General features: G+C 32.7%; 1 protein-coding gene across 2 annotated transcripts in view; it reads left to right on the plus strand.

Moving 5' to 3' along the window:
- Positions 1–2,426: 2,426 nt before the first annotated feature.
- LOC124352937 overlaps positions 2,427–19,566 on the plus strand; it is a 43,479-nt gene continuing 26,339 nt past the window's right edge. The window contains exons 1-3 of one of the 2 annotated variants that reach the window (XM_046802671.1): positions 2,427–2,740; positions 13,009–14,644; positions 18,316–19,364. In XM_046802671.1, coding sequence (XP_046658627.1) covers positions 13,012–14,644; positions 18,316–19,364 — 2,682 coding nt within the window. In that variant the 5' untranslated portion in view covers positions 2,427–2,740; positions 13,009–13,011. Of the gene's footprint in view, positions 2,741–13,008; positions 14,645–18,315; positions 19,365–19,566 lie in introns of those variants that run through there. The other variant, XM_046802670.1, reaches the window with a different exon arrangement.

Genomic DNA, 19,566 nt, shown 5'->3' on the forward strand with positions numbered 1-19,566 from the left:
CTAGTCCGGGACTTGTGCCCCTTTAACAAAACGTTTGTTGGCAGCACTGTCTCCAGCTGTGTTGTTTAGTTTGTGTCTCAGCTGTTTCCCATTCCCAGATTGTTGTTCCAGACTAACCTTCTGCATTTTAAGGTTATAACTTGCTTTTGTTGTCAAATGCTTTGTTTTTAACATGTCAAACGACGGTTTTCCTGTTTTTAAATGACGACGTTGCAATTGAAAATAATATTTCAAAGAAGAGGAAATATGATCCTGAGTTCTACAAGAGGAACATCATAAAATGTTCCGTTTTGAAAGGAAAGGCATACACAAACCACAAAAGAAACTTTGTGAATGAAAAACGTCCAAAGTTATCTTGCGGGTTTTTTACAATAATAACTTATAGAAAACTACTGATTTCTTAAAAAGGCAACTTAAGAAATATGACAGACTCTTCACCCCCTATGAAGTTGTGGAGCAAATTGTTAAAAGCAGCATACCAGGAAAGTTTTTTGGTTAAGAAAGTGAACTGTGATGAAATATTGGATTTCAAAAAACTGGTGGGGCAAGCATTACAAACTCCGCACAGTTTCTGATGAGATGAAAAACTTGAAAAGAGAGAGTAGGGTTTGCTTTGGTATCAGTAAACTATACCACTTTGTGTATAGGTCAGACTTAAAAGGGTACATCATGGCCTATTCCACAATTAATGGCCTAGACAAGCAAACATTTTTCATGTCTGCTCAATCAGGTACGCCTTCAGCTCCAACCAGACTTGCATACCCGGGAGGGAAAATTCCCTTGAAGGAAGCCAAGGCCAATGACATCAAGAAAGCTCTTCAGTATGTACCAGTAGAACATCTGGAATTTTATAATGAAATTGTAAATGGGCCCATTGGAACAGCTGAAGAAGAAGATTTGAGTACCAGAGGTTGAGAGCTTATAACACATTAAAAAGTGGCCAACTAATACTATAACTCAAAAAATATTTTCTCAATTCAAATTAAATGTTTATTTTGTTAATTTGACTAATTTATAATCCAAATGCTATACCAAACTACTAATTTAAGCAATAAAAGCGTAAGTTTGACCAGAAATTTTTTATTTTTAATCCCTTTTTAGTGCATTTTGTTAAAAGGGCACAAGTCCATAGTTTTAAATAATTTAAAAAGTAATATAAATGAACAAAAAACACCACATCTATTGTTTCAGTAATTAAAAATAGTAATAAACTAAATATAACTAAAAATTATAAAAGATAAAGTCAATATTTTCCAAACAAGATGGTTTTTTGTTGATTCCTGAAAGTTTTACCAAATGGACTAGGGCCCTTTTAACAAATCACGATTCATATAAGGTATATGTGGTAATAAGGCTATTGCCATTTATACAGCTTAATGTAAATAAAAGTCGTTTGACAGGTATTTGGTCTTCCGATCATATGTTAATTTGCTTATTTAAACGCATATGTGACAGATACGGCCAAATACAAAATAATTGAATCGGAAAAAGTGAGCGCTCTGTGGTGTAATGGTAGCACATTCTCCCGGCAAGTGAGAGATCCGGGTTCGACTCCCGGCGGAGCAAGTACTTTTTGTGATTCAATGTTTATTGAAATTAAATAAGGCTATTGCCATTTATACATTTTAAGGTAAATAAAAGTCGTTTGACAGGTATTTGGTCTTCCGACCATATGTTAGTTTGCTTATTTAAACGCATATGTGACAGATATGGCCAAATACAAAATAATTGAATCGGAAAAAGTGAGCGCTCTGTAGTGTAATGGTAGCACATTCACCCGGCAAGTGAGAGATCCGGGTTCGACTCTCGGCGGAGCAATTACTTTTTGTGATTCAATGTTTATTGAAATTAAATAAGGCTATTGCCATTTATACAGTTTAATGTATATATTATATAAGATTATATATCCATAAAAGACTATTCTGACTTTATCATTTTAGAATTTAGCGGTGGGGAAAATAATCAGCATTTGAGTCCACTCTTCAGGCCTCTTGGCTCATTACAGGCTTAAACCCAGTTAAACTGAATCTCTTCATGAGTCAGAAGTTTGTTAAACCTTAACGAATTCAAGTAAGTTCGATAAATATTCGCCCAGTAGTAAATATTCGATGTATATGTTAACTCATCACAATCCCCTTAAGGTGGTGAAGGGTACCAAGACCCCATATTTTGAAAAAGTTATTCGAGTTTTACCAATTTTATTTTTTTAATTAATGTATCATTAGCTATTGGACCCGGATTAGTTAGTGAGCCGGCTCGATCACGATCTGCGCTTCACTACTTGTTAGTGCCCCACTCTCGTATGTGCTCGTGTGTTGTGTTATAGTGCACTGACTTCTCATGCTCGCAATTTGCATTATGTGCAACGCCTGGTCTATTTTCTCTTGTCTGGAAACCAATAAGTTTTCAGTTATGTTTGACCCTTTTCTTTACCTTCTTTTTCCTTTCTTTTTTATGTACTGTATTCACACCTGACGAAAAGGATAGATTTCAATCCTCATTACGTTGTGTTATGAATTGTTATAACATAATATAGCGATAGCAAATGTCCAAAATCCTAGTAACCTTAAAAATGTTATAACTGAATTGAATCTGAAACTGAAAGGTGGAAATTATCTGTGGACTGTGGTTCAGTCGTCAGTGGTTAATGTGTAGTGCTGTGTGAACGTCTTGGTTCTTAGTCTTACACGTGTTAATTGGTGTAAATAATATACTTCGTGTTATTATAAATAACAAAAATGTAAGAGTGCACATTTCAAATTTATCATAAACATAATTGTTTAAATTTTGCATGAATATCCAGGTAGTGTACAAGTGTATGCATGCACTATAACCTAACATCTTGGAAACAATAACAATGTTTATTTACTTAAGATAATTAAACACCAGAGGAAAGAGTATTTTAACTTACCATGTAGGTTAAGGGTAAAGGGAATATTATTATTGAAAGCTTTAGTATGAAACATATCATTGCAAGGCTGACCTTTAGGCTATAGCCTACTATTTAGTAGAGTATGATAAGGGGACCCTTAAATTGATATTGACAAATTATATTACTTAATTATAAGGTATCAATTTACAATAATGTGACCATGGAAAGGTATGTTATCATTTTTTTTTCTGAAAACTACAATTTTTCCTGAAAACAATAGTGAAGAAAAATTTGTCGGCAACGAAAATCAAAGGAGTTACGATTTTTTTAAATCCTCTGAAAACTCTGGGTAAATATTAAGATCAGCGACTACCGCTGCGATCGCCGTAAGGTTTTTTCGTACTAACACAGGTTAACGTAATTTCACCGAAAAAAATAGTCCCGATTATCGCTAACATATAAAAACCAGTTTTACGGCAGTACAATGTTGGCAATACAAAACACATAAATAACAAGATTTTCGACTATCAAACTAAAAACAATGGCCGACCATGGACGTTTTGATGAATTGACAGTAGCCACGTGACAAACAGGAAGGTTTCCGATTGGCCGGACGGGTCACGTGACCTATAGGACGGCTTCGATTGACCGCCAGACGTACACAAACAAACCCACATGGACAAGGAATAATTAGTGAAGTTATTGACATGGCTTGCGATGGTTCTTGTCACACGCTAAAAAGACCCTAGCTTGCCTATTCAAAATTCAGATCACGCGATGCTTGCCCGCTGGCGCAGCGCTTCGCACTGCTTGCTCTTTTAGAAAAAAAAATTAACTCGAGCTTGCAAAAGTCCAAGCCCAGATCACGCATGACTGCTTACACACACAACACTCAGACAGAACTAACGCAGGTTTCATTAACAGGCAAAAAGATAAGCGGTGCCCCGTTTATTACTGATAGAGATAAGACAAGTTTATACTAGAATTGGTACATGGACTACTACCCTACTACGAACTAATAACACCAAAAAAAACGAATAAATGCATTGTCAGTCAGGTTTTTCAAAATTTTATTTTTTCCAAAATTTTTTTGGGTGGGGGGGGAGTAAACGGCTACGGCGATAATCGGGACTACTTTTTTTCGGTGAAATTACGTGCCCTACGAACTAATAACGCCAAAAAAAAACGAATAAATGCACTGTCAGTCAGGTTTTTTTAATTTTATTTTTTCCAAAAAATTTTTTTTTTGGGGGGAGTAAACGGCTACGGCGATAATCGGGACTATTTTATTTTTCGGTGAAATTACGTTAACCTGTGTCAGAATGCAAAAAAATTACGGCGATCGGAGCGGTAGTCGCTGAGCTTAAGATTTACCAAACTCTGTTTTTTTTGACAGTACCGTACCTCTGGCAATTTTACTGAAATGATGCTGACTAGTGAGTTAATCCTGTCAACGATGCCTGCCCGCAGCGCACTGCTTGCTCTTTTAGAAAAAAAATTAACTCGAGTTTGCAAAAGTCGAATCCCAGATCACGTGGTGCCCCTGCTCCTTAACCCTCCAAGTGTTGTTCGACAAAATTTTGTCGGTTATTTTCCATCCTTAACGCAATAATGCCCGAAAGGCATCAATATAATACAATAATCATACTTTCCCCCCAGTTTATATGCACCTGTTATAATAATACTTGGCTATAAATGCCCCAACCCATGAAAAAAAGTTCATTTTCCATGGTCACGCTATTGTAAAATAAATACCAATTATAACTATCAATATAACCAACCAATACTGATTTTGAGTGGTAACTAACTTGTATAAACACTTTTTCATATAATAAAGGGATCATCTTAATTACAGACAATAACAAACAGTCGAAAGCTTGTGGAGGACTGTGAAATGAAGTTTAAAAAGTGGCATATCAGCTAGCTGATAGTTTTTTTTTCTGCTTGTAGATCATCTCTGTATCTGTACAGAAGAAAAGTATGGTCTAGAGAGGGTGCTTTCAATAAACTTCTTGAAAGTGGTTAATCATCACCAGGGAGAAAACATAAGTAGTTAGCATATTCCTTATTTTTCTGTTATACATGTTTATTATGTTGTTATCATTTCATTATTATTTATGACTTTTCCTATTTCAAGTTTCTAATTGTTTGTTGATCATTATAGTTCCTGTATTATTTATGACATTGTCACGTGCTGTATATATATATTATTTATTTTAATTTCAAAAACTATTTTTGTTATGAATATACTTAGATATGTTGACATGATTGATAGACTTTTATTTGATGTATGAATATTAAATATCGATGATTATATTAATCAATATAAAACCGGGTCCGCTCATTGTACTCTACCTATATATATATCGTATATATATATATTAATGTAATGAAAACTAAAACCCTTTAAATTAAAACTTTTTATTACATACACGTGTTTCGGTTTGTAACCATCATCAGTGTACATTAACCTCTAAATAAATAAATAAATAATAAACAATTAGATATACACATGTGGACCTTTTAAACATATGTTAAATTTAAATGACACAGTTGTAATTTTCTTATTAGTAATCTGTATTTAATATTTTAATTTTTTCAAAAAATTGGATTTGTCTTATTTTTCAGATTACTATTTAAAATGTTATGAGGATCTTTACTATAATTTAGATAAATATTTAATTCTTCTTTTGTGTTTAATTTCTCTCCAAAAGACAAATCCAATTTTTGAAAAAATTAAAATATTAAATACAGATTACTAATAAGAAAATTACAACTGTGTCATTTAAATTTAACCGAAGGTGCTGCCAAAGCCCGCGCTGATGTCGACGAAAGAAAAACATCCTTTGAGATAGTACCTATCAGTAAAATATCAAATTCTAGAGGGGCTAATCAGAAATATAAATTGAATTGTAATGGAAAGGCAATTATGTACCGTGCAAATCACGTGATGCCGCGCGGTCTGCCGTAATCAGGATTCTCGAGAAAGATAAGATAACAGCGACAACACTAACGATCACAATACCTGGAAATGCTTGTAAGTTTGTAATTTTGTAATTGAAGAGTTGTTTTTTTTCGTTCTATCATGTTTGTTTCTATAAATTTCTATTTTTGTGTTCTTCATACTAGTGTGGTCGGTATAATCCCAAAGTACCAAAATATATTTATATCAACTTTGAATTGTATTGCTCTGCTTCATTTCAACTATAAAATATTGATATTTACTTGTTTCTATAGTAACAAGTGTATCTTCATCCTACAGCGGAATTTTTGAAATTTTTTGAATTTGACTTAAATTACATTATTTTATGCAATTTCTGTGGAATATATTTGTAACTTTTAGTATATGCTCAAAACAATATGTACTTTTAGGTTAAAAAACGTTATTTGAGCCCAAATTACTTATTCAGTGTGTTTTTGGACCTCAAACTTAAGATTTTTTATTTTTTTAACTACGACAGGCATACATACTACTAAACAAATGTAAAAAAATAATAAAACTGTAATTTATTACATCAACTGAAAGTACATCTCTTCCCCTCAAAAACAAAACCAAAACTAAAAGGCTAGCTCAAAATTTACGAAAGTTATGTAATTTAATATGTGACCATGCAAAAACGGGTGATTTTGCCGTGGCGGTATTGGATCCATGCGGTGCTCAAACGTCTGGCGGTCTAGCGAACGACGGCGCGCGGGAGCGGCGGCGCACAAAGGGTTAAATTGCCCCTCCACACAGAACTACTGTTTTGTTTTCATCTTGATGAAGCTTAAAGTTACCATTGGAACAGTGGACAAGCAACAGAACATTAATTCGTAATTTACTATAAAAGAGAAGAAGTAAACTTTGTGATTATATCTTAGGTTTTATAATACACCACCATTACAGTGTATTGCTTTCAAAACAAACTAATTAACTTCATGAGAGAGACATTTGGTGACAATATATGAAAAATGTATTGCTTTACTGGTGGATCAACAACACTATATAAAAACTAGAAAAACAAACAAATGTAAGCTTTTATAAAAAAGACTTTAAAGTTGACGCTGAGTGGCATTTTTCAGCCACTGCTCATGGGAACTGTGCCTGTGATGGTGTTAAAATTAGTTGTAAAATTCTTACAATAGAAGGCACACATAATCTAATTCCCATTCCGTATAGCAATATAGCAAAATTAAAGTAAAAACCTTTTCAGAATCCTCTGAGTTCAAAGTAAAAATATTGCAGTGATTCGGGACTGAATAAGTCTAGCAGAAGTCAGAGGTTATATAACTGTCATCTATGACCATGGTGGCTCGCCTATATGCTTGAAAAAGAAGAAGCCAATTATGAATTAAATGTTTCATTGTCGATCCATCACCTAGCTTTTCTTTCCCTAGAAGACAAGATAATCTCTGTAACTTCCTGTAACACATATTCTATGTAAAGTAAATCAAGTAACTTCAACCAGGCGAACATCTAAACTATCACAAGAAGATAGTTATTACTTCTGTTCAATACATGCATTCTGCAAGATGATTGGCAATGCAGTCACTCTGTGTTTATAATTTTTTTGTAACTCCAATTGGATTTAATTGTTTGTTTGTTTTCAAAAGTTAGTACATCAACAAAATTTTTACTGTTGTTTGGTGTTGTTTCTAATTTTACATGCTTAGCTATTAATGAGATAAGTGAATCAGCATTACATTTATTTTCTGGTCAAATCTCCAAACCTATCACCTCTTCTTTCCTTATTGAAATGTCCGTATTTGTGTTTATTTTCATAATTCCTATCACCACGTACCCACAACTAGTCATCCCACTACTAGTCCTTCGCCACTTAACTATTCTTCATTTTTAAACTTGTCATTTAGCAATACAAACCAAATCTCTCTACCAAATGATAGCCAATCTGCAAGGTTATTTCTGTATGTTCTGATGCCATACAAACTGAATTCATTTATTAAAAGGTCGTAGTTGGTTTGGGTCAATTAAAATATTACATGATTGTTAATTTAAACCAAATGTTGAGTGTTCAAAAAGTCTTTTCAAATGTGTTTTTTATAATGTCCTGTTTTTTTTTTTTTTTTTTGCCTTGGGACAAAACATTACTTGGATTCCACCTTTAATTCTAGTTTTCATCTCATCATTAAATTCTAGTTTTCATCTCATCATTACAAACTGAACACTTCATGGATTTATATGAGCAAGATCATTCATTACCTTGTAGCCATTTGAAACATTATTCAGTGTTTAAAAAATAAATTTTGACACAAAAAGCGTGTGTTTATCACCATTGTACTTGCAGTTATCACTTAATATGCAAATGATTTTACTTCTTTTGAATTAATTATATTTGTTAGAAAAATTGTTATTCTTTACTGTAAAAACAGCTGACAATTATTATAATTATGAATATCTAAATCGAATGTTTTTCTATTGTATAGTTTAACTATTTTTAATAGGTTGATTTGCTGATTTGATTGTCGTGGTGGCTGTTTAGTATACTGCAGCTGTTGTCAACAAGAAGAAGTAGTTGAAGGATATAGAGACTAGTAACTGTCAGAAGGCCAAGTTTGTTTAATGCCTGTTAACAACTTTCTCCTTAAGGAAAAAGGCTAGTTAGCGTCCTAACAGTCTTTTTTTGATTGATGATGAGGACTCTGTTGAGAATACCGGCTGATGATCCACTCGATGCTGCAATCTCATCTCTCATGTGGGAGTCAACTAGAGCATAGTACTCAATCTTGGTAACCATTATTGATGTGTTTATTCCATGTAAGGTTTTGGTCTAGAGTGACTCCTAGGAACTATTTTACATGATGCAGGTGGTGTTTGGATTTTGGATGTAGTTAGGGGAGTTGTTTATTTATAAGGATGAAAAGATTGAGCTAATAACAGACCCCTGACGGACACCTCGTGTCTGTTTGAGAGTTTGACCTGTATGTAGTGATGAAATTGTCAACTGTGTGTTGCACCTTTACTGCTTGTTGTTGTTCCTCAAGATAGCTAAAAAAACCAGCCATCAGCTACTTTTCTGATTCCTAGTAGTTTTAGCTTTTTTGAAATAAGGTTGTGCCCTAAACAATCCAATGTTTTATGGTAATTTAGAAAGAGACCAACAATGTAATGTTTATTGTCAATTGTCTTCTGTTGTGTGTTCTAGCGAGCTAATCATTGCTGTGTTAGTTGATGTTCCCTTTAGAAATCCATTTTGGTTAGGGGTGATAAGATTATTCTGTTTCAGAAAATTCAGCAGTCTCTGAAGTGCAAGTTTTCAATCAGTTTGGAAAGTGTTGAGACTAGTGAGATTGGCTGATAGTTTTCAAGATATGTTTCGGGTATACTTAAGAGAGTTTATGATGGATACCAAGAAAACGTCAGTTATTCTGCACAGTGCTTGACTTCTTTTGAGTTGTACTCGTCCACACCACTTGAGGTTTTGGTATTGAAAGATCTAAAATTTCTTTGGTAGTATTGGGGCTTAGGGTAAAAACATGAGAATAGATTATACTGTCTATGGCTTGGTTGGGAATTTTGTAGCATTCCATTTTGGTTTAAAGTCTCTTCAGCTACTTGTGCAAAAAACAACTATTAAACTTTTCAGCTATCTTATATGGGTTATCAATGAAATTATTGTCAATTTAAATTTTGTATTGATTTCCTCTACAGAATTTTGCTTTGCGTTCCTTGTTGATCAAATACATATAGTTTTTTTTTTCTTTCTCTCAGTTAGAAAGCCGAGACTATAACAATTAGTCTATGGAGGAGGACATATGTAGTTTTTGTTTTGTTGTCAGAGTCAGTGGTATAACTGGCATTGGAATTTTGATGCAGCAGCAGTCTTAGTTTATTGTCATCCAACTTTAAAATTTTCATTGTTTCTGTATCCTCTTAGTTACCAGTTGCTTCAAATATATTGCTCCTGTCTCTCTGTCATCAGATATTTGATAAAGTTTTGCTGTGTGGTCAGACAGTCTGGACAATATAATACTGGCTGGTGTAATCGTGTCATTTTCTGGAACATTAATACAGATGCAGTCGATGTATAATTCTGTGTCAAAAGTAATATGAGTTGCTGGTAGTTGCAGTCTTCTAATGTTGTGAGACCTGTTTTTCTTCTAGAAGTACATTATCATGATGGGTTTTCAGCCTGTCGATGTTAATGTCTCCAACCAATACTACATAATTTTTATATGCTTTGATGAAGTCTAAAATATGTGACAAGGTGTAAAGCAGAGCCATAGATAGTTAAATTTGATGTTTCACAAATAAATTATAATTATAAGATTAACAATTAGATTTTTTATTGATTGTTTGTAATTTAATTTGTAGATAATTTAAATAAACATTAACTTTTATTTTCGATTAAAAATTAATTTTCGTTGTGTACTGTTATTAAAATATAGTAATAGTACTGTATCGACTTAATTTTTTTAATATTGAAATATATTAAAACATGAATTGTTTTTAATGCTCAATCATAGGTTTTGGAAAGACGAAATAAACTAAAAATATAGTTTAAAAAATGGAATGAAGTTAATGTAGTAGTCCTCTGTTCATATCTATTATTTGTGGTTACGCGATATAAGTAGGTAAATATAAGTTATAAATAGAAAAATGTTAAAGTTAACCTTTACAAGCGCTGATGTGATCTGAGCTGAGCCAAAGGTACCACCCTGCACTTCAGGCAAAAAAAGACTCAAAATACAGGGTGTATCAAAAAGAATCATCCGATTTGGCATGTCTGTATTTCGAACAGTAGTAAACATATACAATTACTAATTTTTTTTGGCTGAAAGGCAAACTCAAAAAGTTTTTTTTCATACCTTTTCAAAGGTGTTCAATATGTCCACCTTTAGATACACGGCATACATCTATGCGGTATTCAAATTCATCCCACACTGCAGCAAGCATGTCCTGAGTTACTGATTCCACTGCTGTTGTAATGCGATTCCTCAGCTCATCCATTGTTGTTGGTAGCGGAGACACATATACAGAGTCTTTGATGAAATCCCACAAGAAAAAATCACATACAGTAAGGTCCGGTGACCTTGGAGGCCAGAAATGTAAGGATGCGTCATTTTGTCCAGTGCGGCCGATCCACCGGTCACGAATTCTTTGATTTAAAAATCAAATCTGCCGGACTGCCAGATGCATATGTGGCGGTGCCCCGTCCTGTTGGTAAATGAAGTTGTTCGAATCAGTCCTTAATTGGGGGAAAAGATCATTCTCAAGCATATCGAGATATGTTATTACTGTAACAGTGTTCTCAGCAAAGAAAAATGGACCGTACACCTTTTCCCGTGAAACCGCGCAAAAACACATTATATTTTGGAGAGTCTCTCTCATGTTGCACAATTTCAAGTGGTTTTTCTGTACCCCATATTCTAACGTTAAGGTGGTTTACCTTTCCATTTAAATGAAATGTTGCCTCGTCGCTAAACACTATGCGCGATACAAAATGTTCATCGTCCATCATCTTATCAAGAACGAAGTTACAAAACTCCACGTGTCGTTCTTTATCACCCTCACGAAGAGCTTGCAGTATCTCTGCATGTGAAACAATGGCGGACACGCTCCACGTTACTCTAGGACGGCCCGGTGACTTGCCTTTACACAGACAACCTGTTTCTTGAAATTGTGCATACCATCGTCTAATGCTCTGTGATGTAGGAGGATCAACACCGTACTTATTAAGAAAGTCACACTGAACAGTTATTACAGACTCACACTGTGAAAAACATAGAACACAAAACACTTTTTGTGGTGCAGACGCCATTTTCACTAGAAATGAAGTAGGTGTTCACTCAAGCGCACTGCTGCTACCTAGCGGGAGCCATGTAAAACTTTAAAAGATACTCTTTTGAACAGTATGTTGTTGGTGCATTTAGCTCAACAAACAGAATAGTTATGATTTTATTAAATCGGATTCTTTTTGATACACCTTGTAGTACCTGAATTCCAGCTTTGATCAGTGTATGGAAAAGTAACTTTAACTTTTTATATCTATAGTACATATGTACATACTTTCCTACTTATAACATGTAATAACAAATAGTACATAGAGACAGAGAATTACTATGTTGCTTCATTTGATATTTTTATTTATTATATTGTAGTTTATTCCTTCTTTACGATATCTGTAATCATCTTAAATATTATTATACTTCAGTTTGTAATCAGAAATGCCTACAGCTTACTCAGTGTTAATGTCATCAGAGTTTTAAGAACCTTTGATTTTGTCTCTCAATGCCATCTACAGGAGATAGATAGATATTGTATGTATTGAGATTTAAAATCAAACTGTCGCTTAAATTAGTTTAAATTGGAATAATACATTAAAATAAAGAATATCTTAGCTAAATTGAAGTTTCCTAATGTATCAAAATTTATTTATATATTGCTTGCATGACTAAATCTGACACTGACCATTTATTAATGAAACGAAACATGCACATAATCTATAATAACATAAACATTACATATGATATTTTTACTCAAATAATATCAAAACTAGTTATTGTGTACACAAACTAAATTAATATTCATCTTAAAAATACTAAACTAAGGCCTAAACAAAACCAATAAAAGTTTTAAAATGTATTAATATTTTATCTTTCAATTATTTATTTTATTCTATATTTTGAGTACGTTTCCAATAAAAAGTCTGTTATATTCATGTCGAGCAAGTTATTTCACATAGATATGGATAAAAAAATGTTTATTTTCCCACAAGTACCAACTGTTTCACACCTACCCCAAACTATAGGTCAATTAAAAAAACACAAAAAAACATTTAAACAATAATAACATCATACTTAGCGTTTTATAACATTTTTTAAATTCCAAATTTGACAGTGAAATGTTCTTAAACAACAGAATTTGTTTCCTGGTTACCTCTAGTTTTTCAAAGTTGTCAGTAGTTTTTATGTTTCGTCTAAAATTAAATTTGAATCACATCATAAAACTACTCACTAAATAGCTTTCAAATCATGGTTAATGTTATTGGTTTGGAAATATACATTAGATAATACTGAATTACATGTATGTAGTAAACCTTAATTACATCTGTATAGTAAACACAACTATTTAAGGCACTTTAAATATATATTTTTTAGTTAATATTGTGTCTAAAAGTACTGTAAATTTGTTCCAGAAAATGACCTCAGAAGGAAAGAATAAAAGAAGATTTAATTGGAAAGATGCGAACACAAACAAGAAATTCCATGGAACACGTGAATACAATAATGAATTTAATAATGGACCCGTATGGGAGGAAGCCTACGGCTCACAAAGTTCATACCAAAAGTCTTATGGCCGTCCAAATCGTTCATGGGGAAGGGGTAGAAATCATTGTAACAGATATCAACATAACCGTTATAATAATAATAATTTTCAACAACCTCAAGCTTTCACTCTTCCTATTTTGACAGAACCACTAACCGAACCAGAAGAAGGTGGAGTGTCAGGTCCTGGTTCTGAAAGCGAGAGATTAGAGAAAATTTTAGCGACCAAGAAACGTCTTGAAGAAGCTTTAGCATCCAAACCATCAGATGGAAGTCATCAAGGAATCTCTTTTCGAGATTCGTCAAAAAATACAGAAAGGGTCAAAACTAGTGAGAACATTTTAGAAGTCACTGGTGTTGATTTGAGATTAACTAACAGTGATTTCAAAGAAATAGGATCAGTTGTAACTAATGTTGCAGCCGAGGGAGAAGTTGAAGGCAATGATATTATTTTGAATACATCACATTGTATCTCTCAACAAAGATCATTTGACACGGCTTGTCCAAATCCGCCATCAACATCAAGTAAAACACCAAGGGTAGGGGGCTGGAGTGTGTCTGCTCTAAATGAATTGATTTCTTCTGAAGAGCCAGTTCATACAAATCTTCCGAAAACTGGAGGAGAAATGTATTTCCAAGAAACGCGAGAAAGAATCTTAGGAAATGTACAATCTTCGTCTACCCAACAGTCTCTTGATAACCCGCCTAGACAGTCCGCCCCTAATACAAGCTATCAACAAAGAAATAAATTTTCCAGAGTGGGGAGATTATATCAGAGTTTTTTGAAATCGAGGTTATGTGGTTATACTTTGAAAATGAGAGATAAAATAATTAAGCCCTCGGGTCCTAATCCATTCCTGGATAAATCTGTTTTGGATAATACAAATGCAAATGACATAGAAAAAGAAAGTGCAACATCAATAGGAAATAAAATATTAGAGTTGCAGATGCCTCGTCCAATACCAGTAAAAATGGAAGATAACGGAGGTGCTAGGGTGAACACTCCAGAAGATATTGCAGCAGAAGAGGCAAATGAATTTTGCAAAGAATATAGTTTTCTATTGACACACCCTAACTATCTGATACCACCAGAGGATCTTGAGAAATTTGGTTTGGGTCACTTGAGTGAGATGACTAGACTGCTCAATGAGAGGAGAAATGATGGCATAAATACACCACCTATAGAAGATCAGGATAACCCTCTTAGAGTGAGATCTTTGAATGCATTAAATAGTGTTACAGAACAAGATATCACATTCAATCAACCAGTAAATAAGTCTCATTCCAATACCTTGAATGTGTCTACTCCAAGTACAAACATTTATAATTCAAGGGAACAAGAACCAGGTGGTGTAATAAGTCATAAACAATACTTAAGTAGCGGAAGTCAACAGCATAATCTGTTTAACGACTTAAGAAACCAATCTCCAAACAGTGGTTTTACATTTTCTCTACCACAGGTATCTACAAGGTCTAACGTTTCGTCTGATACAAATAATGTTATTAGTAAGTTTGTTTTATATATTTAATTTAACAATAGATTTATTGAAGGCCACACTATTGAATCACTTATCTTGCATTTGATCCACTCCAGTTATAAAAATTTTACTGATTTGGGGATTAAAGGGGCAGCTTTTTCTTTCCCTGCAGCCATAGCGGTTGTGGTAGGAACTAGGCTATATGGACTCGGGCATTCGACTCCCATTCAATAAGAGTTGAGAAGTGGCAGCAAAGTAAACTAGCCCCAGTACTATCTACTATGTGTCCGTCTGTCTGTGTGCCGCTTCCCTTAATGACAACCGTGCCATCCATCTATCTCCTGCTTGTCATACTTTCTTTTCATTGTTGATTACAACTCGCACTTGGAATTTTACTAGTATTTATATCAATTTCCATTGTTATATAATTTATTCAATTTAACTTTGTAATATTTTAATTAAAAATTTTACTGTTCAGAACTAAGTAAATTTAAAATAGAACATTACTATATAATTTTTTTGGCTATTAAAACATAAACAAGAAGCTAAAATGGATGAAAATATGGAAAACTATATCATTATTATGGTATTTGTATTTAAGTACTAGATATGTTCTGTAAAACACTTTAGGTATAGTTGATTGACAAATGGTATTAAGAACTAAAAATAACTTGCTGTAAAAGAAATTTGTCATAACAAATGTTTATACTTCGTACTGTAACCGAAAGCCTGAAAGGAATTAAATATTGTCTATAACAACAACATTTACAAAAACTTATTTATATGATTGATTCAACGTAACCATTTGAAACATTTCAAATCAGATGATAATGAATCTGTATTATATTTTGGTCTGACATCTAGTAAAATACACTACCAACAAAAATGGTAATATTTCATAACTACAATTTAAATTCACAATTCAGAATAATGAATTATTTGTGATATTAGTCATATAGACTAATAGTTGTTAAATGATATAAAGAACTGAAAAACGTGAAAAAAAGATGTTTGTTACGGTTAAAGTACTAATAATATGTATTCAGTTACATAAATATTGAAAACACTTTATAGGTAAAAAAAAACAGATTGACACACAAAACATTAACATTTTTCACTAAATATTGAATGCTAGTTTTCATTTTGTTCGGTAAATTTAATCTATTATTAAAATAAAATTGGTTATATTACTTCTTATGAGTTTACATCATTCTCCCTTTGAGATAGCTTTAATAGAAATCTGTCTGTTTTAATCACCCTCATGACGGACATTCTAGTTGATTATTTGCACTTTCTGTGGTCATGGTCCCCAAAACTCCACCACCACCACCACAATCCAAAAATTAGAATATATATATTTTTATTTATTATATGTGTGTGTGTGTATGTGTGAGGCTATGTAATATAAAATGAGGCTGTGAACTCGATAATTTTATTTTTTTATAAATCCAGACTAAACTTAGTACAGAGGTAATACTTCCAAATAGCTTGGATGAGTTCATTAGCCAGTCCTAACCAATAAAACCTTTCAGGATGGTGGCCATTTGTATTTGTATGAAATGTTTACTTAACTAACTTGCAATATAGACCCAAAAATGACAAATGTTTTTTAAAATATTCAGTAATTTTAAACAACTGTTCATACTTGCATTTTATTTCGATATCTCTCAGGCTCTCAAGATGATAACTGTTCTAAGTTTGGAAAAGGAGTAATATGTCTCAGTTATTATGCACCGTAGAGCAAAACTAAAAAGTAATTTAGAATTCTTAGGTCATTTACAATAGTTTATGTTTTATGTGATTTTTTTATATTTCAAGATTTCCAGATACCTGTAATACAAATGTTTTTGTAGCATATAACCTCATTGCCGAAATAATTGTTAAAGCTATAACCGCCTTAATTGTTAATAGATTCAGATTAGACTTGGTATGGAGACATAGCATGGATAAGTTTATTAACTAGTCTTAACCAATACAAATTTCCGAATCACTGCCATTCTCATTTGTGCATAACTTTTAACTCAACCATTTCTGTGTATAGACCCAAAAAGATAAATGTCTCCAAAATAATACATGTTTTTTTTTAAACTATTATTCTTGCACTGTTATTACATCTCTTAAGGTTTCAAGATGCAGGTGGTAATATTTTGGAAACTTACTTATTATATCTCATCTTATTTATACAAAACAATAAATACTGTTTTGAATCATCAAATTATTTATAATAATATTTGTTCTTGCATCTTTTTTGATATCCCATAAGGTTTACTGATAGCAAATTACACAAATTTGAGTAGTATAGAATAGCATTTGTGACTGAATATGTTTACAAACATTATTCATTGTAACTATATCAAGTCCACTGTTTTACTGACAAATTTATATACATAAATGTGATAATTAATGTCTTTAAAAGTGGAGATGGATTAAAGTCTTAATGATGGAGTTGATAAATATTAAATATTGTACGAGTATATTAATGTACCAAGATTGAGAATTATTGTATCATCGGTGCTGTAAAAAGTAAACATCTAAACTAACAGACATTTTTAGATTGCCACTTCCAGATGACAAACTGTATGTGAAATCTATCAACCTTCAATTAAGCCTGATGGGAATTATATTATAAAAATACCTATATTAACATTATACACTATATCTTTCAGGAATGTTCAAGTAATGTTTTTCCTAAAGTAAAAAATATATATACATGTGCATATTAAATTTAGTCACTGAATTCATTCAAATAAAACATGTCAAAAAGTTAATCCAGTTTTTTTATTTTTACAAAAGTTATGATCGGTGACATAAAGAAAAACTAAATTTGGAAAAGGAAGAATATTTAATTTTGAATAAAACCAAAAAGATTAAAATTTTAAAAACCTTTTCATATGGTAAAGTAAAATAATAATATGAGCATAGACAAGTCAAAATGGCAACCTATTATAAATGGAGAAACTTCATGGGTCACATTTTATTTTTCAGGTTTATAATAAAATATTTGAACTAATTCCACTTTTAGCCTGTTATAGTACCAAATAAATGTTAGTAAAGCATAAAAAGATCTATTTACACATGATCATTTAAAATCATTTGACTGTCACAAGATATTTGACTGTATTGTGATCCAGATTGCCGTAAGTAAAGTAATAGCTCACTAAAATACACATTCACAATAACACTAAGGGAAACAAACTACTACTTGTAATATTTTTGTAAATAAGGAAATAACATTTTATGGTAGAATAACAATGGAATGAACCATTTGACTCGTCACAACATGTTCAGCAGGTGCAGTACACAGGTCATGCACCAAAACATAAAATTATTTAAAAGTTGGTTATTTATGTAAATTGAACATTCCTCTTTTGATTAGTATCAGTACTTATCTGTTTTGAGCACAAAGATTTAAAAACAAAAAATATATGCCATATTAAATGACCCGCATTGGGTGCTGTCATGGAGAATATAGCTAAAACAACTGATATGAGATGTTTGCCAGTTGCGAATCTCCTTACTAGTCTATAGTCTCTAAGACATAGAGAACAGTTAAAACAGAAAGGGCTCTGTTTTCTCAAAAAGTTGTTTACAACTAAAATTTTTTACTCATTAATTATTATGGATATTTGTACTCTGTATGGTGTAATGTGATATGCTTAGTAAATAAATAAATTAATTGTCTTCATTGTTTCTTTACAGTTCAGACTGTGGTGGAGAGAGTTATGGAAGAACTGTCAAAGTCTGCCAATACAAATTCACAAATACCAAATCTTAGTAGACAGAATCAGTCGAGAGACACTTCACACTCAAGTATTGTAACAAATTATAATGAACCGATATCATCAACCAGCAAACAATCCTCAACACATTTGCAAGGTAACAATGACAAATTACTTAAATTGTTCCTAATAGACAAACAAATAGAAAATCTTAGACAAGAAAAAATGAAAATTTACAATGAGATGTTGTCAAGTAAAGAAATATCATCAACTGTGCTTAATTGTTGGGCTCAAGATCAAATCCAACAAGGAAATTTCAGAAATTTGATTACAAACTCCAATGTTCATTTGAACACGTCAACAATATCGGAAGTATCAGAAGTTACAAACAAATCTATTCAAGAGAATAATTTACTTGTTCCTCTTGGCGGAACATTCAACAAAAGTTGTCTCCAAGAAGCAGTTTTGGAGTTGGCTGAATTGAAAAAAGAAGATGCAACAAGTAACAAGTTAGGTGGTATGAGAGTGGAAGCGTGTTTACCAAATAGCATAGAACCTCACGAGATATTTAATTCAACACCAGTTGGTTTGAATGTGGACAATAGTGTACCAAAGCTGAGCGTCAGGAAGGACCTGCACGATCCAAACATAACTAGGAGATTGTGTGATGAGGAAAATGTTTTGAAGGACCGTAAAACTGAGGAATCATCAAGTGAGTTGAGTTCAAAAAGTTCTAAAGACAATATTAGAGTTAAAAACTCTGTGCAACAGAAAAAAGAGAAAAAGAAAAATAAAAAGAAGAAAAAGAAAGGAGAAGCAGATTGTGTGATTGACTTAGTTGGTGATACATCAGAGGAAGAAACATGCAGTATTTCTCAGGAGGGTAGTGTGTGTGGAATTGATCCATTAGCTCCTGATGATACCCACCCAAGATCTTTGGAGAATTGTATATTGAACAATGATCCTTCAGGGAAGAGTCCTAATGGATCAGTGTTGCTTCCAGAAAACTACAATGCAACATGCATGACGGTATGTACATTCTTAATTGATCAGTTAAATGTACTAACCAGTTATTAATGGTCATACGTTTTCAATTTTAAAGATGTATCCGCTTTTGAACGGCTGCCATTTCTGGTACGATTGTCCGTTTGAGCTCAGGTTTGCAGCACTTTACTCTACTAAGACTTTTAATTTGATGTGTATAAAAACCTATGGTTACATTAAAAATGAG

Source organism: Homalodisca vitripennis, chromosome 1, assembly GCF_021130785.1.
Source record: "Homalodisca vitripennis isolate AUS2020 chromosome 1, UT_GWSS_2.1, whole genome shotgun sequence".
NCBI classification, from domain to species: Eukaryota; Metazoa; Arthropoda; class Insecta; order Hemiptera; family Cicadellidae; genus Homalodisca; species Homalodisca vitripennis.